This window comes from Corylus avellana, chromosome ca10 (assembly GCF_901000735.1).
Source record: "Corylus avellana chromosome ca10, CavTom2PMs-1.0".
NCBI lineage: Eukaryota > Viridiplantae > Streptophyta > Magnoliopsida > Fagales > Betulaceae > Corylus > Corylus avellana.
The window spans coordinates 4,609,333-4,632,874 of NC_081550.1; the positions used below are offsets into that span (position 1 = coordinate 4,609,333).

Here is a 23,542-nt window from a genome sequence, read left to right on the forward strand (position 1 = left end):
ATATTAGCTGATGTGACGTGTTTTAAGAAAATTTTCAATGTTCTCATACCAGTCACTTAAAACATATAATGTCAGCCGGTCTGATAAACGGTTGTGTGAAGAATAGCTTCTCTCTTTTAAGATGCTCTAGGGTTTGGACTTTCCAACTCAAGTGGCTTTAAACAAGTACTCGCAAGACAATCGTACTTTTTATACGATGGTATCTCAACAGCTCTCTAAAACAAATTGAAGCTACAAAACGGGAAATTACACAGGAATTAAAATCCTGTCATCATAATTTGACAATTTTTTATCCATCTAGAATGTGGGGTTACGACTTTAGCAACTTCCATAAAGTAATGAGGTATATAAGTGGTCTCAACTTAAAAAAACTCTTATCCTTCGAGTAGCGTCTTGCCATCTCCTAAAGCCGCTTTGCTCCCCTCATCAGAGAAGCAAACATGAGGAGGAAGCGCTTCCTCCACTTCTCTCCCTCTCTACCCTTTGCACTCTCTTTTCCTCTTTTTTTCTCCCTTTGTGGGAATATGAAAGATTTACTGTTACCCGCTCACCTCTATCATGCACACTCTTCTACTGGCTTCCCCACCCCCAAATCCACATGTGTAACTAGCCAGACACTCCAATTATGCGTGGGCCCTACGCGCCACCATCTTTACAGGTGCGTGAAGCACAACGCCACCCTCTTGGTGGTTTCTGTCTCTAGTTCTTCCCTACAAGAGCTCGTCTCCCATCTCCTTCATCAATTGCCTCATCACAGTCATCGTCAGAGCACCATTTGGTCAGTGTTTTAATCATCATGCTACATCACATACCACTTTCACAATGTCCCTCTCCTTGGCCTTTTGGTCAAAGAACTATGGGATCAAATCTATTTGAATCCAATTTTCGTTTTATTGATAGTTTAAATTTCTCGCACTGTAATAGCTGTCTGTAAGGAGTTTGTCGGGAACCCGGCCTCTCCTTGTAGTTTTCTTTACCATAATGGTTTAGTTGCTCAAAAAAAGACAAAAATAAGTCTGAACCCAAACCATCTTTTTTGACTTTTCAATCCCACTTCAACAATATAATGTGAATTTCGTCAGCAATATAAATTTGCTGCAACTGTTCTGTCAGTAGAAACTTGGATGCGAAGAACAACCATAGAGAGCAAAACTCAGAGCAGAGAGTTGTTATCCACCTGGAAACACTCCTGACTAGCAAACTCATTGTCCTAAGAACTCAAAGGCAAGCTATGCCAACTAGCAGGGGAAAAATAACTAACAAAATCATTCAACTCTTTACAGTGGTTTCGTCATGACGCCATATATGTTTTGCTGCGATTTGCATCTTCCACAGGATAAATATGTGCCATCAAATGCTAAATAAAACTCAATGGAAAGAGTTGGTTTTGAAAGGGATATCCGGCCTATTGAAGCAAGAAAAGTAAACAAGCTAAAAATAAAATTATCTAAACCATTCATGCAGCCTTCCAAATATTAAAAAAAAAAAATAATAAATTAAAGGGTAGTATCAGCTATCAGCTGCCGGCTCCGGGGGTCCTCTTGCTATTGGCATACCAGAATTGAAATGCCTACTGGGCCTTGCATTGTCCACAAAAACGACACGTCCATCTAGCAACTGCAAAGTATTCCACTTTCATTTTTGCTATTTCACAATTTTGGGTCGGAATTTTTTTTTTTTTTTAAAAAGGAAAAAGAAAGAAAGGAGATAAGTAATCTTGCCTTCCCATTCATGTCCATCAACGCCTTCTGGGCTTCATCCTCTTTAGCAAAAGTCACATACCCATAACCTTTTGATCTGTTTCTGACTTTATCCATTACTATGTTAGCTGGAAAAGGAGAAGAGCTGAGTGTCTAAAGATAATTAATAAGGAAGAAGATATTGATGCTCGGAACAGAAGTTACCTTCAGTAACTTCACCAAATTTTGAAAACGCTTCGGCTAATGTCTCTTCTGTGGTGGAGAACGATATATCTGCAACAAATTCATAAGTGATGTCAATGGTGAAAGAGTTATGAAAGTTGGGTGTGTCAAATAGCCCAAGAGTCAAAAACAGAGTATGCTGGTATCATCTACTTAAGAGTATACATCTGTGGTCTAAATACCCTACATAATTGAATGTAATATACATTCGTACATGTGCATGTGGCACAGGTGTGTTTCTTATGACTCCCTCAAAATATCCACAGACAAGTCCTCTTTTCCAAATTTGAATAATGCAATAGTGTAGCTACTTGAAGAATCAAATTCAAGTAAGCTCACAGGGAGTTCAACCATTAGTACAGCGTTGATCACTAAACAAACCATATGCTCTATGCGGCTTATAACTAATTCGAAAATGGCTTTAAGCAGATAAACACTTTGTGTGCATCCCTCAACGGATCAAAGATGCTTATAATGAGAAATCTGCCTAAATGGGTAGACTAGGCTGTCTCACTTCTTACGAAAATTTTAGGTATCAATATCACTGAAAAATTCCTATCTGAAAAAATTTGTCAAGTATTTAAATCACTACTCCTGAAGCATTCTAATGGTGCTTACTTCTGATTGAGGTTGAACCATTGTAAACTTCAAGCATTCAATTTCGGTCATCAGATTGGTAAGACCATGAATTAATAGTGTAACCTCAGCAGAGGGAAGAACAAAAGTCTGTAGTACAATCACCAAATAACTCTACCAATGAATTGAAAGCAATGGTTTTGAAGACCTGGAATCTTTCCCTATGGCGGTATGTAAACAAATAAAGAACTCGTTAATCTATTAGGAACATAACACACCCCTTTTCCTTTATCCTAAAACACTAGAAACCCTTTTTTTACTGAGGGTTATAATTACCCTTCCGTCTGATTTCTAAAACCCTTCTCATTTCTAACATAAAATCCATAAAATTGACTTCTTCTTTTTTTTTTTCTTTTTTTTTTTTTAAAAAAAAGAAGGTAAAAGAATCTGTTCAAAAAAAGCTAGATTATAGATCTACTAGGAATTCTTTCATCAGGATTCTAATCCGTAAAAGCTGCTACACTTCTTTTCATTCATTTTACAATTGGACAGGACCCATGCCCAATCTGATGGAACAGGGCTTTCATTTAAAGTGTAATTTGACACTTCCTGTTTTACAATATCATTCAAAATCATAATAAGAACAATCAGATTGATCGACCTACCTTATTTTCATTTTATCCTTCTACCTTATCACCCAACTTGAATCACAAGCAAAATCACCGGGACATCGAACAAAATTTGCAAATAATATACGCAGTGGACAAAGCTTTCCGGTTAACATTATAGACAGACTTACAACAGTATCAACCCAAAAGAACTTTCATATGGATATATTACATATGCAATGGAATATAACTTGTATCAACTGCTTGCTGATTCTCAAGTGGTCGCGTATAATTCTTAAGAACATTTCAGAGCTTCATTACCAATTTACCTAGCAATACTATTTAAATGTCGAAGAATGAATACTAATACACTGTTTGGAGACTGAGAAATCCCTTTTTTCGTATTTTTCTTTTATAAGATTTTGCAAAGTTACGATATTTACTACTCAATAAAGCCGAATAGTTTTGTTAGGGAAGCAGTTGATTTCTTCAAGATCTCAGTTAGGTGGAAAAATGTTATGATTCTAGATTTCAATCCCTTTTCTTTTTCAAAACTTTATCACTAACCAAACGGAGCCTATACCAGGAAACCTTGACACACAGCGAGAGAGAGAGGTAGTACCTTTGACGAAAAGCTTGGAAGCAATTCCTCTGAAGAAGATGAGCTGAGCTGGATAAATGTTAGGGCTTGGATGAGAGATATATCTGTGCAGGTTTTGAGACATTCCCCTCAAAGCCGCCATGAGAGAGAGAGAGAGAGAGAGAGCAAGCAAAGCCTAGCTCTGTTAAGGCTGTTTGTGCGACTCCGTCAAGCAGAAAGAAGTTTAGGGGCCATTTTGTTGAAATATCAAGTTCTGGGCTTATAATTGGAAATATGGAAACTTGGGGGGTCTAAACTTGGACCAAAAGATCAACAAATTCTCAAAAAAGTTATTAAAGATGATGAAATTAAATTTGAAAATTAGATAATAATGATGATAATAGTAATAACAAATAATAATAATAATAATGGTGGTCCGATATCCTACAATTATTACTAATATTTATTATATTAGTAAGCTTATTTAGAAAATTTGGAAGATATTGATCCACGAAATAAGTGATGGTAAAAACAAATTTTGATAGTGCTAACAACTAAAATATAATTTATTAAGAATTTAAATAAAATTCTATCTTAAGGTTTTATGTTGAAATGTTATTTGGATATATTTTAAGAAAATAGTTTACGATTAACGTTAGCTTGAAAGTTTGGGGGTGGCTGAACCACTCCGATGGTTGAAAGAGGTGGTTCAGCCACTCAAAACTTACACGTGCAATCAGTTTATCTCTCTTATGTGCTATTGCAATACAAATAGTTCATTTTTTTTTAATAAACTACAATGATAAGAACTTTTGCACTCCATGCAATACCCAAGTTATTGCACGGAATCTCAATCCAAAAAGAAAAATGAATTGGTAAAATGATCTTTCATAATGTAAGAAACATGCTTATAAAAGAAAACAAACCACAGTTAATTTCATGTGTGCTAACTGGAATTACTTCTTCTTCTTCTTTTTTTCATTTTTTTTTTTTCATTGCTAACTTGAATTATTGATCTCCACTATATCATTAGGCTAATAAGACATACATAGAGGATGTTTGGCTTTGCGTTTCATCAAACTCACTTTTATCATCCAAAAAGTGCTTTCAAAGAAAATGTGTCGTTTGGGTTTTTTCTAACAATACTATTAAGAGATCAAGGACAATTTTTTTTTTTTTTCTTCTGAATTTGTTGATTTTTCTGATTTTTTTAATCATTTTCCAATTTATTATTATTATTATTATTTTAGGGGTAATTGTCATTTTCTTGCACAAAAAAGGAGACATTGCAACCCCAATGATAGTTTGGAGGAAAGTTCATTAAAAGACATTGCAAATTGCTTAATAATTAGAGGGTAAATGTAATTCTCTGCCTTTTTCCTAAATACTTTCATTTATTTCCAAAGCACCAGGTCAATTTCTTTCAGGATGTTGTTCACTTTAGTGACAAGGTCATTGTGAATAATCTTAACATCCTTCACAATAATTTCCATTATTTAGCCAGAGGGTTATGAAACACTCGAACCACAAGAGGCGGAGAGCATATCCAGAATGCTAATGCACAAGGAAATCTCCTCAGAAACTGACTGTGCACTAGCATATTCAGAATGTTGATCAATATCTGAGCACCTGTTTGTTAGCATTGGAGCCCTTGGTTCCCTCAAAATAACAGTCAAATCTATCTCTCTTTTCCTTGAGTCCTTTTTGCCTAATTCAAGAGGAAGAGAAAGGAATCATTCTCATTAACACAGCTTGGCAATTCAAACAAAAGGTTGAATCTGTCTTTTTCCTTGGATCTTTCTGTCTAGTTCATGATAGGAAAAGGAAAGAATAGCTCTCATAACTCGGTTATACCAAGACTTAAATGTGATGTACAAGTTTATCAGCTTCACATACCATTGAAAATCAGAATACTTGCAATATTAACAAAACGTACTATCATTAGAAAGGTGATCAGAGATAAATAATGCTATACAGGTCTTCATATCTTACATGCACTTCCAGCTAAAAAAACAAAAACAAAAGAAAAGAAAAGAACCACATAATAAACAAAATTCCAGCATCGCCATCGCACTGCCTCTTCAAATGGGTCATGATTGGTGTGCATTCAGAAGAGCTCGACAAACCATGTCAATGAATTGATTGTCCTACCACATATGCAAGCTGATCAGATGAGACCGAAAAAGTAACTGAACCCAAGAGGGTTAGGCCAAGTAAATGTGATGGGATCGGGTGCTATTAACTGCTCATATTGTATGCAATACAGGCAATAAATGTGAGAGGGAAATGGGCCTCACGCCTCTTTGGGCAGGTGAGTTCCATATCCCAGATTGTCCAAGCAAGTACGGAACCCACATCCCCTATCACATTAGTTACTCATATTGAGAAAATAGCAGTTCCGTGTGCAACAAATGCTAGTAACAGGGTATGTCTTGAATAAAAGGCATGAAAAGTCCAATAAGCAGAAAACTGGTTGTATGCCAGCTCAATCCAGTTTCTTTGAATACTAATATTCTGAAAGCCTATATGCAGTTGTCTATGCAATGCCTTTATTGGGAAAAAAAAAATGTAGTAATCAAACTTATTTCCAATACTATATAGTATTTCCAGCACCCGGGGAGACCACCCCTATTGAGAAGTGACAGTACGTATTATATTTAAATCCATATAATTAACTTCCAATTATTTATTTAATCACAAAAGTCGAAGTTATTCTGTACAAAAAAATGTCCAGAAAGCATTTGATAGCAAATTCATAATAATCTATTAGCAATCTTAGCTGTAAACGAAGTGAAGTGATTTGATGCAAACACAAAATGCATGATTATCTTGTTAATGATATCTTCTTAAACAGAAATTATAATTACAATCGCCAGAAGTATGTGATAGCTGAAAAACAAGCTTCAAACATTTTAGTAACTAGAAAAACTAACCTGAACAAGCACAAGAAGTGCATCTCGGACTTTATCTCGGTTAATAACTGGTCCGTAGTTTGGGGTTAGAACAGAAACAGGAGTAAGAGATGGTGGTGGGGTGGGAGGTGGAAAAGGTTGTAACAAAGGAGCACCATATGGGCGTTGTAGATTTGCCCCAGGATGAAGTGGAGGAGCAGTAGGTATGGATGAGGAGACAGGTGGCATCATCATTGCAGAGGAGGAAGGAGGAGGAACAAAAAATGAAGAGGGCTTTACAAGATTAGTGATCTGGCTGCTGTTGTTGTTGGATTCAGGGGTATCAAGGAGAGGCATTAAAGGAGTAGATGATGCCAAAGGAGGAGATGGTATTTGCAATGTTGGCACGGTAGGAGAGGCAACACTTGCTGGATGGGAAGGTGGAGGGCCGACTGTTGCAGAGGACTGGTAAGGTCCAGTCATGGCTGTATTTGAAACATTCCCAATAGCCATGGCTGCCTGCAATAAGGAAATCAATAGACTCAGTTTTGCTCAAATAGAAAGAAAATACAAATTACTTTTCTTTCCAGGGTAGTAAAACAGAAGTTGAACAGTAAATCTATAAAAATAATAGAATCAGTGTACCATCCAGTATGGATATGAAGAATGTCATCTACTTGAACATTAAAGAATCCCTTTTGGGTAATGCAGAGAGAAGTTGAATACAAAAAAGCTTGCTGTAACATAGTGTCATACTTCCACATATCTCTAGATAGAAGTTCCTTCTAGCAATTTTTTTTTTTAAAAAAAAAAATTGTCTTATTGCAGAATTCCGTCAATATGCCAAAAAACTGATCTACACCCTATGTAGCTAGGACTGCGCAACTTAGTTGTCATACCCTGTGTTAGCATGGGGCCAGTGTCCGACCTCTAGCTTAAACTAGGACACTTTTTTATCTCACCTACAGCAAGAAGCTCTCCTTGGAAAGAGGAGAAAATTTTCACAATGACCTTAGGATGTCAGTCTACGGAAAAGAACCAAGAAGAGGAATTTTATACCAATGGCTGAAGTGAAAATTGTAGACACTATATTGATATCTATTCTTGAAAATGAAGAACAGATATCACTGAATGATGAGAATGCTACAGTTAATCATGAGGTTTGATCTCAGGTGCAAACATAATAAAATGCCATGAAAAATTTCCAGAACCAGATAACATTGTCCAAAAGACTACATTTTACATACACTGAAGAAGTTCACAAAGGAAGGGTCATCAGGAACATCTGTAACATTGGAGGCAGTTGATGGTGGCTCCAGTGGACCATCCATAACTGCCATAGTTGGGACTGCTTCCAGTTCCTCAAATTCACTGCAGTGAAACACAACAAAACATTATTTCTTGAATTTTTATAATAATCAGGATGCATCACAGACAATGACAGACAGAAAACGAATGTACGTAGAGCGAGTCAGCCAGAGATACGTCTTTTAACACACTAAAAACGAAGAACAAATGGAAGTTTTCATTGGACTTCCAGATCATGAGAACATCATGAAGTTATTCATTCACATTTGAAAAGATATAAAACTTTAAAAGTTAAGTTCGACTTCAAAATCCTGGTTATTACATTCCAAAGAAAGAAAAAAATATAATAATTTCAGGTCAGAAAAATCTAGCTAGGAAACTTGAAAATAAGAAGGAAGTAATGCCACAGATGAAGAATCTCAGCAACAATTAGAAAAAATGCAGATGCAAATGCAACTCTATCAGAATGAAATTATGGCAATTTAAAAGAAAAAGAAATAAGGAAGCTCAAATGTGAAACAGAAGAAATGGAAAGTAAAAGCACAAATGTTTTCTACAATTTGTTCTTGTTCAATTGAATACACAATTGACAAAATCATTCAAGAATCATTATAAATGAAATGACATTGTAGAAGAGCCCATAACACCGCCACATAGGCCATGATATAGATAAAAAATGGTAGTTACTCGAATAAATTTTTTTCATGATTTCAAATTTATAAGTACTAAAAGATCATCATGCTTTCTTACTTCAGACTTCAGAAAATATAAACAGCTACAGAATGGAATTTCCAATCATTACCTTTTATTTGAAGACACCTTTGACTTTTGAGGCACCTTGGAGTATGCATTAAGTATCCTGCAAGCATAAAAGAAAGTAAATGATGAAAAAAATAAAGAATATAGTTGTTGAGAATGAAAATACGCATGGAGACGATTCTATACATCACAAGTTTTTGTCAAATGGATAATATGCATAAATTTCAGTAACCCACGCAAACATATCTAACAATGCAAGTCTGGAGTCCCTCTGAATTATAAAAAGGTATCCAGAACCAAATGCAAAAAAGGCTCTTCGGACATTTAATCGACTTATTAATTATTGCAACTGTTATTCTACAAAACATAGATATGGATACAGTAACACCCAAATATACTGTATGACAAGGATAAGATTAAACAGGAATATGCTAATATATAATTTCAAGAAAATGTGTGTGCATGCTCGTAGCAAAAGTATGAGTTAGATAAATTTTCAAATAAATATATCTTGATATGTCGATTTAATCGTGTATGGAATTGCTCATTTTTAAATTATTTAAAATATATTTCACGTACCCTTCCGATGTTTTTATCCATAAATTATGTTTTATTCTATAGTTACGAGGGTCATATGTATCCGATACTTATGCAACAAGGAGTAACTTGTTTATACATTTATGCATTGCTTCATATCAGGAAGCATCCAGAAAGTAACATATGCAACACAGATACAAGGATACAACTCCTTACAGAAGTATCTGTGCAGCATAGCTATTATACGTACATTCGCATTTAAAAATATATATGATAAATAGACACCAATGAATTCAACCATACTAGGTAATCAGAATTCAGAAAGAAGGCATGCTACAATTACTTCTTAAAGAGTTATTTGTAAACATACAAGCCATCTAATCCTTTTAAATCAAGTTCATTAATAATCTACATTAAGTTGTATCTCAGATCCATCAAATAGAACAAATCAGATGTGTACAGCACCTTTATACATAGGACTGAATGCCTAGCATTGTCAACCATCTACTTCCTTTAGCCTCTTCTAGCAATGTTGGATTTACATTTTCATGCCAAGCCACAAGATCAACAGTTCACAGGCTGGTAAAGAGAGCTGTTAATGAAAATGAAACTTTAGAAATTTTCTAGCTCGGTTTGCCACTCACAAGCTTCCAAGTATGGACGTTATCCAGAATTTTATTCTCTCCACAAAACTAGCAATTTATTTGTGAAACCTTAAACAAATTACTATAAATTCAGAACTATATAGATGTGCATTAACAGGATAAGTAGGAAATATCCCAAATTCAGTAGCCAACCCATAACAATTACAAAATTAAGAAATATGAAAGACCGAATGTTTTGAAATAAAGCATTCCACTTTTTACTGAACCGAACAACTATTTGAAATATCTCCTTACTGCATTTTTCATAAGGACAGCTCAATGCAATAAAATCCCAATACACCAAGTCATCACAAAAGTCATCCCACCAAAGTAGAAGACCCTTGGCATATCTATCGATTCAACACACTCCAAATAAGTAGGGATTGCAGAGTGAAATCAGACATGTGCATATTAAATATCCTAATCAACTACTTGTCAAAAATATCCTAATCAACTTGCCTGAAGTGCACAAATAAAAAAGGTCCACCTTCATTGCAATTTGGCAAATAAGTGCTCAATCGCCCACAAAATTACATTGGAATGACCTAAGAAAAGATCCCAAAAAAAAAAAAAAAAAAAACCGTTTTCCAATCATTCAAGTGATTTTGTTCCAAAATCACAATGATCATAAAATTACTGGGAACATGCTCTAAGCAGAACTCCATAATTTTTCTTTTTTGAAAGTATGCCTAAGATCTACCATCCCACAACAATGCTCCAAATCACGTCAATGATTTGACCTTACACTGCACACCACACAGTTACATTCAAGAAAGATCCTACAGCCTTGCCATCTTCCTGTTCAGATGTCACATATGAATGCCTAAGCTCATTGCACTTTGCCATGTTTCTTTGGCCCAACATAGCACTTCCATTACTGATCAACAGACACACCTATTTCAATTGCACATTCTGAGTCACTTATGACTTCATAAATCACTCCTACTGTCATGATACCCAAAAAACCCTCTCTCCATCACAGGCATAAACACTCTAATCAACCAAATGATTTTAGTTCTCATGCCAACTCACCCATGAAAAGAAAATACATATACCTCTACCTTCAATCATTTTCAACCAATAGCCACAGAGAAAGGAATCAGCAGCTGAGTTGTATAAAGAACACAGTGTCAGTCAAATGTCTCACTTAACATATATCACATTACTCAAGGTGACACGTTTCCTCTTTACACTCTCCACCAAACAGATCCAAGATGGATAATACTAAAAGAATAGGCTCCAAGAAAACAAGATACATCACCATACGGCCTACTTTGCAACCTAGACTGAGTACAAAATTATGAAGCTACACAAATATAAGAACCCCACACTTTCGCTCTTGATTCGATATGTAATAGGCAAATTAGCTTTTTACACACTGTGAGCCAACATGTAACCGACAATCACAGCCTATTAATTTTTTTTGATAAGTAACATAAAATATATGAAATTAATATGGTATTTTATTTTATAAAATACGAAAGTGTGGTATAACTCACACTTTAATATGGTATTTTATTTTATAAAACATATGAAATTAACATAAAATATAATTAAAAGTATACAGAGAGAATGAATAAACACTAAATACATCCTATACCGTCTAGAAGGATGCTTGTGAATTAAATATAGAAACATGGCCAACAACTGCCAAACTTTGAATATCAATACAAAGATTGCAACAGGTCACACTCAGGATAACCAGCATTCAGCACAACACAATGACAAAGCATCCTAGTAAAATTGCTTTGACCTCCCTAATCTTCGATGGAATGCAAACAGTTGCTCTGCTATTTATAATAGAAAAAAAATGCACCAAATAAAGACTTGGAGGGTGGAAAACAGAAAAGATGATCTAATGGTCTTGCATATCTCCACACTCTCACACGAAAGAAGAGTTGCAACAAAACATGCAAGACAATACTGGCGTCCAATGGAAGTGCAATGGTTCCTCCAAAGAGCATGGAATGATGGAACAATTTAAGGGCAAATCCCTTATTTTACGCAACAATTACACAAAGGTCCAATAAAAATGTGGGAAGGTATGGGTGAAGAATTCAAATTTTACTTTGTAAATGGGTCCAAGGTGTGTTCTCCGAATTCTGAGGGGGTTTTGGGGGTCCAAAATTTTCTTATGGTCAACCGAGCTCTTCTAGGTAAGTGGTTATTGTGCTCCGCTTATGAGAGAGAGGTTCTATAAAGATTGGTATTGGACTTTAAATATGATAGTCCGTAAGATAGATGGTGTTCTAATGAAGTTAATGGGTCGTATAGGGTTGGTATATGGAAATATATAAGGAGGGATAGAGGGAGTTTTCAAGAAATACTAGATCTGAGGTGGATGAAGACTCCAAGATTAGTTTTTGGCAAAACGTGTGATTTGGGGACCAGTCCCTTAAGGTAGGGTTTCCAGAGTTATTCAGTACTGCTTGCTTTATTTATCAAAAAAGTGTTGCTTGCTTTAATGATGCTTCTGTGGCAGATTATCTATAGTTATCTAATGCCTCTATTCAATGGAACGACAATTTTATAAGAGTGGCACAAGATTGGAAGATGGAACTCTTTACTCCACTTTTCAATCAAGTATATTTTGTCAAAATGAGACGGGGTGGTGAAGATAGGCTTTTTTAGACCCCTTCCAAGAGAGGGTAGTTTGATATAAGATTGTTCTAATGTCACTTCCCGATGAGTATGGAGGAGTATTTGGCGTAATAAGCCCATTGAGAGAGGCCTTCTTTGCTTGGTCGGTCATTTAAGGTAAGATCCTCACTATAAATAACTTAAGGAAGCGGCATATCATTGTGGTAGATTGGTGCTACACGTGCAAGAAGAATGGGAAAACTGTTGACCATGTTTTACTCCATTGCGAGACAGCTAGTGCCTTATAGAACTCTATTTTTAGTCTTTTTGTATTAGTGTGGATCATGCCTCGTCAAGTGATCCCGTATTGTTTAATGTGGTATATCTAGAGAGAGAGAAATTATCGAAAGCTTTTAAGATATTGAGAGGGAGGTGGCAGGATTAAAGGCCTTCTTCTTCAATACCCTATACCACTATATGGTTGCCTATGATTGTTCTCATATTCTAATTTACAGAACTTTCTTAATCTTTTTTCCTTTTACATGTTTTTCTTGTATACTTCCTAGGGGCACCTTTTTTTGCGTTTTTAATGAATTTTGTTTACTTATCAAAAAAATGCCATACTTCAGAAATAGACACAACATTTCAGAAGTATAAATAACTATCAATTATTTCATATTAACAAAACACTACGAGATTAAGAATTCTGTAGGAACTGAGACCATGGGAAAACAACATTACCTGCTGAAAAGATTTGCAACCTCTTCACATTCCCGTGCATTGTAGAACCAAATACCATTCACTTCTTGTGCAGCATTTCGATATAATAAATACGGAACCTGGACTTCATACTCAAAATCTCCCAACAGATTTTCCACCAGATTATCTGTTTGTATCAACAAACCGACGTTCTTTAGTTCAAACAAATCGATAAAACACATATACATGCTACACAAAAGGGATCTAAGAACTCCGAACCAATTTGTTAGTAGCAACATGTGAAATTTAATTCTACTTAAGAGCAACACTGAAAATATGCATAATTACATCCAATATTCAATATGAACCCCCAAGTCAATGCACTTATATTTCTAGCTCTTAGATTTTTAGGGTAGAATCAATTGGCCCTCCACCTTGAATTCATGTACTTACAATGAAGAACAAGAAGCAGAACATGGGGTGCCAATATTGCTACCTAACATTTTAAAACAAAAGTAGGCAAACAAACCAGAATGGCATAAAGGCGAAGCTGAGAAAATATATTAGAAATGGAATTACTTTGGCACGCCCAAGCCAATGCCATACAACAATCTAAAAACTTGAATCACCGCAAAAAACAACTATATGAATGATATCGCATATGACAAGTTATACATAACAATTAGACGTAAGATTAAGAAAAAAAGGCTACCAAAAAAATAAGGAATTCAATAGATATATCAGGAACTAGAGCAGCAAAGAAAGGCACCAACCCGTATTGCGTCGATTCATCACAATAAACTGAAAACGAGGTTGCGTGTTCCTGAAATAACAGCAAAAAGCTCTTCACAATCAACACTCCAGAAAGGATCAATTCCCAAAATTTATACAATTACACTCTATACCAATAAGAAATCTTACCTCTTGACGACGAAGAGAGATCCCTCAACGTCCTTGCGGCTCTGCAAATGAATCGAAAACAGAGAGAAACAAAATAAAACAATCAGGGAATGCGAAAATGAAGAATTCTTCAGGTTTCAGCAAGAGAGAGAGTGGGAGGCGAACCCATTGGCTGAGGTCGATGTTGAACTCGTAGAAGGTGACGTGAGCAGCAGTGATGAGGATCTCCTCGACGAAGGGGTCGATTCGCTGGAGAACGGTGAGGTTGAGGAGCTTCGTGCTCTGCTGGTCCAGATTTGGCATCAGCTTCCCGCTCTGCGACATTTTCTTCTTTTTCTCTTTCAATTTCGATACGGTGCTCGTCACCCAACTCGAACCCTAGAATTTTTGGGGGACCTGACAGTGATTCACGTCGAAGCTGAAGAAGAGTCTCCGGGTCGCCAACACCACCACTCAGCTTGTTTCACAAGATTCTACTGGAGTGACTATAATACCCTTCTAACCAATACCAAACGATCCAAACTTTCGTCGGACACGACAAGCAAGCGAAGTGTTCAATCTTGCTTCTTTGTGTCAATCACCTCTTGGGCTTTTTCTTTCTTTTTTTTATTTATTTATTTATTCGAAGTAGATTTTTTTTCAACTTTTTAATACTGGAAAAAATAATATATACTAATTATAATTCAAGGAAATGTGACTATTTTTTATACTAAATGAGGTTTCCTTTGAGAGTCATTTGTTTGTATGAATTGACAATTCTAGATTATATAATATGAAATATTTTGAAGTGTTTAAGCATCTTGTAAATTAATATTTCAGTTTTTGTCACGTAGAACTGTCACGTTAGTTTGTATGAAATTGTAATAATATTCCAATGATTATCCAAAATATTAAATCTACTATTAATTAGTAGCTGTAATGAAAGGATCAAATTAATTATCCTGTAATTAATCTAAATAATTGATAGAAAAAATTATTAATGAAAATTATTTATCAATTAATTTTCTCTATTACATTAATTGCCATTGCTTAAGAAAGGAGGATGGTTTTTATGAATAGGAGGATTCCTCCTAATTTGAAATAGGTGCATCACTGCCATCGCTTAAGAAAGGAATGCAAGAGAACATAAAAAGAGCAATAAAGAAACGAAAAAATAAAAAATAAAAATCAGAGTTTGAATAAAATCATTTAAGGGTAATGATTTGAACAGAATTTAATGTTAAAGAGTTGGACGATCTTGAGGGAAAGAAAAACGTACATATTTTAGAAATAAAACTAATAAGATTGAGTAACGCGAACAGTAAATGACGTGCATGTGTTTCATCATCTTCTTATATATGATAAGCGCCCGTTTGATATTTGTGCATCAGATTCAAATTGTATAAAAGCATTAATATAAAGTTAAATAAATAATTTATAATCCGACCAATTTAATTAAACAAAATAAACTCTTAAACCTTAATACATGGCGTAACCGAACCAAGACCAATTATCATTGTGATTGGAACAAGCATTTCTTAGTAAAAGTAAGAAATATCAATTTATTGCTGTAAACTCTCTATGAAGAAGAAATTATAAAAAATAAAATTGACAACACATTTTGTGCACACTTAATATTATATTTCTCATTTAGGTCATTAAGCTTATTATACCCAATTATATTTCTCATTTGTTAACTTTATTTGAAAACAATAAAAATAGATGAGACAGACCTGTGCACAAAAGACATGAATAAAACTTGATTTACTTAAAACTAGCCCTACAATCTCTTATTAATCATTTGATAAAAGCTAATCTAACACTCGGAACAGTTTTGCTTTCATCAAGTATTTTTCCCATATTAACTAGTGCAATGATTCCGTATTGGGTCTTAGACCACTCGAGAGTAGAGTTTTAAGTACATTTTATTGATGAAGCCTCAGATAACATAAATAAGGCTCACAGCCCGCAGGCCTCTGTTTATAGAAATGGTTTCTTAAACCAGTAAATGCAGCAGCCAGTGTGTTGGTTTGGAAACCCATTATTCAGTTGCCTTGCCTTTGCGCCTGCTGCTGCTGCTTGTTTCCAACAAGAAACAAACCATGGAATCCACATCATCCCCAAATATGCTGTAGGCCTCGATCACCTGCAAATAGCTGAACCCCATTGACAGAACCATCTGCATGCTGCTGCTGCTAAGGACAGATTCTTGTAAACCACCTTCCAACTTGGTCTCACGGCCTGGTGAAACAGTTAGCAACACATTCTCAGTCAAACTAACAACCAAGTTTCAGCATGGGAAAAAAGGAGGCAGTTAATCATATATAGTAATTCAAGAGTGAAGATTCTTGAATAAACTTACTAGCACCAGAAGATGATGGTTCAGCACTAGAAGTGGAAGATTCTCTACGGCCAAGATGCTGCTTGTATGAGTCATCTGCAACATACTCGGCCCGAGAAGCTTCCATCACCATGCGCTCAATTTCCTTCTCAGTGAGCTCAAGATCAGAGTAGAATCGCCCCTCGGCTAGAAGTGCCTGTCAGTATAAAAGAATATGTTACTGTCAAACATTTCCATATACATCATCCTGCATGACAATCACGATACTTACATTATCAATCTGTTGGTCTTGCTGAGCTTTAATAGCTGCCTTGACTTGATCCTTGTCAACATTTCTCTGCATAAGAAACAAAGATACTGCCATTTATGAGCCAATCAACACAAACATAGACAGGCATGCAGAAAAAGTAGGAAAAAGGAAAGGAAAGAAACCCAATTGCTAAATAATGTGATACAAGAAACAAGGTTGTGTACACAAATAGCTAAACCTTTTGAAAACACTAATGAGTGCATTTAATTTGCAAACACAAGAAAACTATTTGTGCTTCCTCCCCTCTTAATTCCACGTTCAGTGTAAATAAAACTTATGGCATCAGCATATAATATGAAACAAAAAATTGAACTAAAGACAAATACAATGCTTAGCACATCCCCATACCCCATGAAGACAGCTAAATCCAAGTCCTGCACCAATAGTCAAACGGCGAGGGTCAACAAGAGAGTTGTAATGATTCCCATGATGATAGCTCAGTCGAATGGGAGGTGTGTCAGTGTCGTAACTTCCATGAAATATGTTGATAGGCTCTGCTATTTAACATAGAAAAACGATAAATAAATAAAACGATGCAAAACAGAAAAATAGAACGAAAGAATGTCAATATCATTATTCACGTTGAGTGGAACAATACCTGTGCTATAGGAATAAATATGGATAGGCCGATTATACATTTCGCATAAAGCTTGGATCTCCACATTGTTTCCATAGACCTGCCCCACCCCAAGAAAATACATATTCACATCCACAAGAAAAGAAAAGAGGACCTTTAATGTGGAAGTCATGAATGTCTATGCTAAACTTAGATTATATTAATTTGCCAGCTTAGATTGAAAGAGGAACTTGATTCTAATGTATCTGTCTTAGAAAAGAGACCGAGTGACATGGGATGTTCCAGTCATAATACTGTGAATCACTTTCGAATCATTAGTGTCCATTAATATTCCAGTCATCCAATTTCAATTCAGCTATTGTTCTTGTACTACTTGCATTACTCATGAGGACAGAAGAAAAATGTTAGGGATCAATATTTTATCCATATTTGGCCATCCCATCTTACAAATTAACCATTACATTTGTAGACTCCACATAAATTAATGGTAGACCCCACAAATCTAATGGTTGATCTATTGAATTTATAAAAGAATATGGGCCAAATATGAGGAACTTATTGACCCCTAACATTTCTCAGGACAGAATAAAGCCAAAACTTGAGTTGAAAGTTCTATATTACTGTGAAAAGCATTTGCAAACTGCTATAATCTTTTCCAAGTTGATGGACTAAGCCACTTTTTCCATAAGAAACACCCCAAACCCCCCCCAACCCATAAAAAATAAAATCAAATTCGAAGAAGCAATAATTCATATTGTGACTCAAGGAACACAAGATAACAAGGAGAGCATCCCGTGTGATGAGAAAATTCTCCAAAGATCATAAATTTTGTGCCTTGAAGGAATTAACAACTACTTTTTTTTCTTTCTTTTTCTTCATCAGCCTCTGAATCTTTGAACTCAGAACTAGAAAAACAAACAACTAACCACCAAGCCACAGAAGGTTCTAAGGTATAAACACCTACTTGAATTGCAATATTGCATACCTTGTCTCTTCTCTTCCTCTTACAATAAGAAGTAAAGCCTTCTGTTATAAACTGAGAGAAGTGGTCTCTTTCCCGCTCCTGAATCAAGTAAAAACTGGGGAGTATAAAACTCTGCTTCATGTAATAAAATAAAAATAAAAAATAAAAAATAAAAATCTACAATAGCTACAAACTCCAAATCCCTAGGAAGTTTGCACCTTAAAGTACCGCAAGCAGAAAGCAAAATTACAAACATATGGTTAAGCACACCTAGAGGTGCATAACAAATGTAAACAGTCTTGCAATGTTTAAACCAAACATTATCAATACCAGTACAATAACAGCAACAACTAAAATGAAGGAAAAAAGGAGAGAAATCCTGTTGCACGTAGTTAAGTTTAATTGCCTGTTCTGCACATACTTACAACAGAAGTCACTTTATATTGCAGCTATCATTAACGATTACCCCCAGTCCCCAACCTCAAAACACCAAAAAAAAATGTTACAGGAAGCACCTGAAATACAAATCAAATTGATCCCAAACATTGACTGCCTGATACGAATGTGTGGCATAGGTGTCATAAAACGGTTTTCCTCAGTACATGTAGATAAAAGAGTACGGTTTATACCATGATAAACAGCATATAAATTTCAGTTTGAACACTAGTTGACAAAGCAGGGTGTATTGACCCAGAGACAAAGCGCAATACGCATGTAGGAACCTTAGAACCAAGATCAGAAGGAACACTTTGAGTGTGTGTGTGTGTGTGGAGAGAGAGAGAGAGAGAGAGAGAGAGAGCAAAATGATGAAAATGAGGCCACCTTAGTAAAGCTTCTCTGAGAATTTAGCTGGGAATTTAGCACAAGCAAGGTCCGGTAGCAGTATTTTTCATTTATAATAAGAAATTGACACAGAAATAATAAGCACTTGGAAATAAGAGGAAGATGCTCATGGCGTTGAACATGGTCCTCTTCCTCACTACATCCACTTGCTTGCATGGAAAAAACCAAGGCTCCAACTTTGATATAAAAAGCAAACAATCCCCAACTAATTGATTGGTGTCGGTGTTCAACATAGAAAGGCATCTCTTGCCTTTCGAATTAGACCAAGAATTTTATTTTCACAAACAGTTCTTGCCTTAAAGTTGAGGACAGTATATTTTATCTTACTTGTCATCCTTACTATTTCGGGTCCACAAAAGTAATGTAATATTCTTTCCCCTTAACTTTCTTTTCTTCTCTTTAACTCTCTAATCATCTTCTCCATGTTCAGGACACATACGGTATTGTATCTCACCTATGGCAGATCACATAATGTTGAGATGCCCACTAATAGAAGATCTAATGACTCAACCAACCAAACAAAGTGTGACAATCATTGAAAACAACAAGGACCACATACAACTCTAATTTAATGGCGTGTGGTCAGCTAAGGGATAATCTGTTCAATGTTGTCTTACATGCAAATATTCTCCAAGATAAAACCAAATCATAGTGCCTTCTTTCATGATTCTTCTAAGATGTTTCAAAATTCTTTCTGTTATTTGTATCATTACACTAAATAACCAGCTAGATTGGTATTTCATAAAATGACCATGTAGCTTCTTTGGAAGCAGTAAGCTTAATAGATTTTCCTTGGTGCATAAACAACATATTTCCAAGATGAACTTCCCAATAAAAATTTGCATCATCTTACCATATAATCTATGCACATTTGTCTGATTAAATCATATGCTTCCGAGTCCCCATAAACTTGATCTGCCACAGCGCGAAAGAGACAATTCCCATCCTCCAGCATTTTTTTGACTTCTAAACCTTTTGCCCTTCTAATGTCAATTTCAAATTGCCGCTCTCTTTCCTGAAATAGATAAATAGGGCAATTTACAACATTAAATCTCATGTAAACAAGTTGCATTACAAGTTCAATACAGAAAATGCAACCCACTGAGCCTCGTATAAAGACTGAAAAAAAAAAAAAAAAAAAAAAAGCCCACTTCAAGTTCTCTTTTTTTGGTAAGTAAAACCACTTAAAAGTTCTCTAAGAAACATAGAATGATGCAACTAGATAAAATGAATAGCTCCTAACGGTTTCAGTGATAAACTAGTCAGGAATTGTAACGTTCTAGATAGATTAGAATTGGGCTCGCACAAGTAATTCAAAATGGATGTATAATTAGTTAAAAGAAAGCTCTACTTTCAAGACACCTAAAAAGTTCAAGATGGTTAATATGGTTGGGCTGCAAAATATGCAAACTCCAATTGCAGTTGTCCCACTATAGATTGGCATAAAAACACATACACACAAACAGAAAAAGAACAACTAAGACACATATCTTAATGTGATGATGAGTAGTAGTACTCCATTCAATGCTTTGTTGGTTCAATTCAAATGAGGAAAAGATGATCTGCAAGACAAGAAGAAAGACATGGAACCCTTGTCTACCCTGTAGTTTCTTGGTAGGACTAATAAAGTTAGCAACTTACTATGTCATCATAAGAGGAAACAAAGCAAGGGTTTTGCTCATCAGCGCTATTATAACCCTCGTTTTCACCATGAGACCTGGGAGAAGAGGGCCGTGAACAAGTGGGTGAAGTCCTTGTTGAAACAACAGGCCAGGCAACTGCTCTTCTGGATGACCCAATCCGCACAGCATTTGAATTTCCTGAGACAACTCTCCTAGAATTTGAGTTTCCTGCAGAAGGTTTCGGGGGTGGGACAGGTGGAGGAGGTGGCTGTGAACTCCCGCTATCTGACGGCGCAGAATTCGCACTTGAGCCCTCAGTTTCAACTGTAAGCCTCTCTGAAATTCTCAACCCACCCATCCCTTTCATCAACTCTCCCGGACCCACGATTTCATCAGTATCAACGTTTTGGCTATCGTTAATTTCATCACTTGAACTCCCATTCTGATCATTATCAAAGCTTTCCATCAAAAGATCATCACCTTTTGCCACCTTATTATCACTACTTCCACATAACTCCAAAAGTTCATCCACCACAGCTTGTTCTTGCACCTCCTCTCCAATTTCCTCATCTTTCACAGCTGAAAGAACCTGAGGAGTTGTAACCTGTGGCTCTGCCCGAGCGGAAGAAGACCCAGGAAAAGTAGAATTACGGCTCGGGTTCGAAGAAGAGCCGCTGCCAGATCCTCGCTGAACCAAAATCCGAGTCATTTTTTAATCGTCCTGAACCAAACCCTAGCTCGAGCCTCCCAGAATCCAAACTTAGAGACTGAAAACCCAACTCATCGGTTTGTCACGCGTTCTTGCCTTGGGCGCAGTCACGCCAATCCCTTGGCTGAATGATTTTTTCCAGCCGAGTGCCTTCTGCTCCTCGCGAAACGATCTCTGCATTCCCCTGACAATTCTCATGAGACCCAGACCTCGAACTTTAAACAACAAAACCCTCTTAAGTTGTCGAATTTACCAGGAAAATCCCAAAAGATTGACCTTCACAAAGCTCAAGCTGCAATCAACACCACACAATTCCAAAGAAAATCAATAAAAGACCAAAACAAATAAAAATTGCAGCTTTCTCTGCCAAATCTCTAGCAGATTACACTATCAAACTTAAAATTTTCATTATTTTGGCTTCCATGCTTACAGAAATGCTCTCTTTAGTGCACCTAATTTCACTACATGACTTTCTTTGCGTGATTTTTTCCATTCTATCAAGAAGATAAGACAAACAACAGACACACAAAACTCAAAACATTTCACTCTAACTTCTTGTTCATTTCCTACAGTCGCTCAGCAAATCTAATCAAAGGCGTACCGATGAAAGATCAAACAGACCAAAACGAAGCCAAAGCTCAAAAGAAAACAAAAAGATGATCGAGGAAGCCCTAAAGTTGACTCAGCACGAGTCAGGGCGACTCACCTGGAAAAGAGAGAGAGAGAGAAAGAAAGAAACGAAAACCTCGAACAAGAGCGTTGGTCCGAGATCTGCAAAAGCTGCGAAACGTTTCGTGTCAATTGGGGGGGTCGCAAGAAACGAATTTTATGTAAATAATTTATTAGGGTTTTATTTTTGGTAAGGAAAAAGCACCGAAAAGCAGTCTGAGGAGTATGTTTCAGAGAGAGAAACGGGAGGCTCTGTTTTAAATAGCGGGTGAAAGAGACGAGGCCATGTGACGCGGAATTCAGGAGCGACGGCCAGTCGAATCGGGGCGGCGTGCACGTGGCGTGATCATGACGGTCCGTGGCACGCTTGAGATGGATGAGCTCGAGAGGTAAAAAGCAGTGGTTGTGATTGGATAGGCGTACGTGCGCGGGTGCGTGTTAAGTGGTCACTACTTCTCCCCACGCCCACTTGTTTTCTGTCAGTGTGTTCCAGACCGATTGATTCCTTTCTTTACTTCCTCCTCTCAACTCGGTTTCTTCTGGAATTACCGACGTGCCCCTTAATTAATAAATAAGTAATCAACTAAAAATTTATTTTAGCCTTTAATGCTACGATCTTGAATTGGATAGGATTCGGTTCTTTTTATGCCCTTATTATGTTTATGTAGCGTGATCCTATTATTTTTCGAGAAATTTAGCACTAAATTATAAAGAGTAAAGCAGACAAATGACGTTTATAATGAAAAATTAGTCTTTAATTTTTTATTTTTTTTTTAACTAGTGTTGATCTAAATACTGATTCTTACAGTTGTATTATCAAATTATATGGCAATCGTATAACAATATATTACATAATATTATTCATTACAAAATTAGGTTTACCAACTAATTTACTAAGCAATTATACATTATGCTATTAGCATTACATGACAAAATTAGGTGCCTCTACCATCTAATTTACAGATTGCTTAGTTCAAATCATCTTCTAGACTATAGGCAAATCTTAAAAAATGTAGAGGACAACTACAAGTTTTATTAAAAATGCATGTGAAAATTCATAGATTGAGGTGAAATAATTTCCTACAACTAAATTTAAATAAAAGCTATCTAAAATCGTTATCATCAATGAAATATGATAGTTCGATTGAGATACAAGATAATTAGGCACCAAATTGTTAGTAATTTAGGTTTAGTGGTCGAGTAGCTCAAAATTTATTTGAGCATATAGGTCACATACATACTCTTTTACAACAACTACTCAAACTGCCAGGGATTTAAACAACTAATTGTTGTTGATCCAAACCCATGATAGTTTTATTAAAAGGAGAAATGCTTGACTTCATTAAAAAATTCATCTTTTAGCCATTTTAATCCTAGGTGGCATGACCCATTTTAAAATTAATAGATTTTAAAAAATAAATTAATATATTTCTGAAAAATAGGTCATGCCACCTAAGATTAAAATGGCCAAAATATGGACTTTTTAATAAAACCAAGCATTTCTCTATTAAAAATGCATGTGAA

At 35.9% G+C, this 23,542-nt stretch overlaps 3 protein-coding genes across 8 annotated transcripts; all 3 read right to left on the bottom strand.

Annotated features, from left to right (window-relative positions):
* Nucleotides 1-1,017: 1,017 nt before the first annotated feature.
* Nucleotides 1,018-3,926, bottom strand: LOC132164252 (small RNA-binding protein 11, chloroplastic-like). Its single transcript, XM_059574723.1, has 4 exons — nt 3,729-3,926; nt 1,905-1,973; nt 1,722-1,828; nt 1,018-1,617 (listed from the first exon to the last, which is right to left on the bottom strand). Exons 1-4 carry the CDS (start codon nt 3,847-3,849, stop codon nt 1,510-1,512), a joined length of 405 nt encoding a protein of 134 aa, XP_059430706.1. The 5' UTR covers nt 3,850-3,926; the 3' UTR covers nt 1,018-1,509.
* Nucleotides 3,927-5,445: 1,519 nt separating this feature from the next.
* Nucleotides 5,446-14,548, bottom strand: LOC132164517 (mRNA-decapping enzyme-like protein). The gene is made up of 8 exons (XM_059575036.1): nt 14,170-14,548; nt 14,026-14,066; nt 13,878-13,927; nt 13,147-13,291; nt 8,688-8,744; nt 7,825-7,948; nt 6,620-7,096; nt 5,446-5,833 (listed from the first exon to the last, which is right to left on the bottom strand). Exons 1-8 carry the CDS (start codon nt 14,326-14,328, stop codon nt 5,777-5,779), a joined length of 1,110 nt encoding a protein of 369 aa, XP_059431019.1. The 5' UTR covers nt 14,329-14,548; the 3' UTR covers nt 5,446-5,776.
* Nucleotides 14,549-15,890: 1,342 nt separating this feature from the next.
* LOC132163383 (OVARIAN TUMOR DOMAIN-containing deubiquitinating enzyme 6) lies at nt 15,891-22,364 on the bottom strand. 6 transcript variants are annotated; one of them, XM_059573654.1, is made up of 10 exons: nt 22,224-22,364; nt 22,056-22,129; nt 20,660-21,641; nt 19,872-20,033; nt 18,197-18,274; nt 17,233-17,311; nt 16,983-17,131; nt 16,596-16,661; nt 16,346-16,520; nt 15,891-16,224 (listed from the first exon to the last, which is right to left on the bottom strand). In XM_059573654.1, exons 3-10 carry the CDS (start codon nt 21,347-21,349, stop codon nt 16,025-16,027), a joined length of 1,599 nt encoding a protein of 532 aa, XP_059429637.1. In that variant the 5' UTR covers nt 21,350-21,641; nt 22,056-22,129; nt 22,224-22,364; the 3' UTR covers nt 15,891-16,024. The 6 variants fall into 6 exon arrangements, with proteins under 6 accessions (XP_059429637.1, XP_059429640.1, XP_059429639.1 ...); XM_059573657.1 differs by having other exon boundaries at nt 20,660-21,523; nt 21,603-21,641; nt 22,095-22,364; XM_059573656.1 differs by having other exon boundaries at nt 20,660-21,523; nt 21,603-21,641; nt 22,056-22,364.
* Between the last annotated feature and the right edge of the window lie 1,178 nt (nt 22,365-23,542).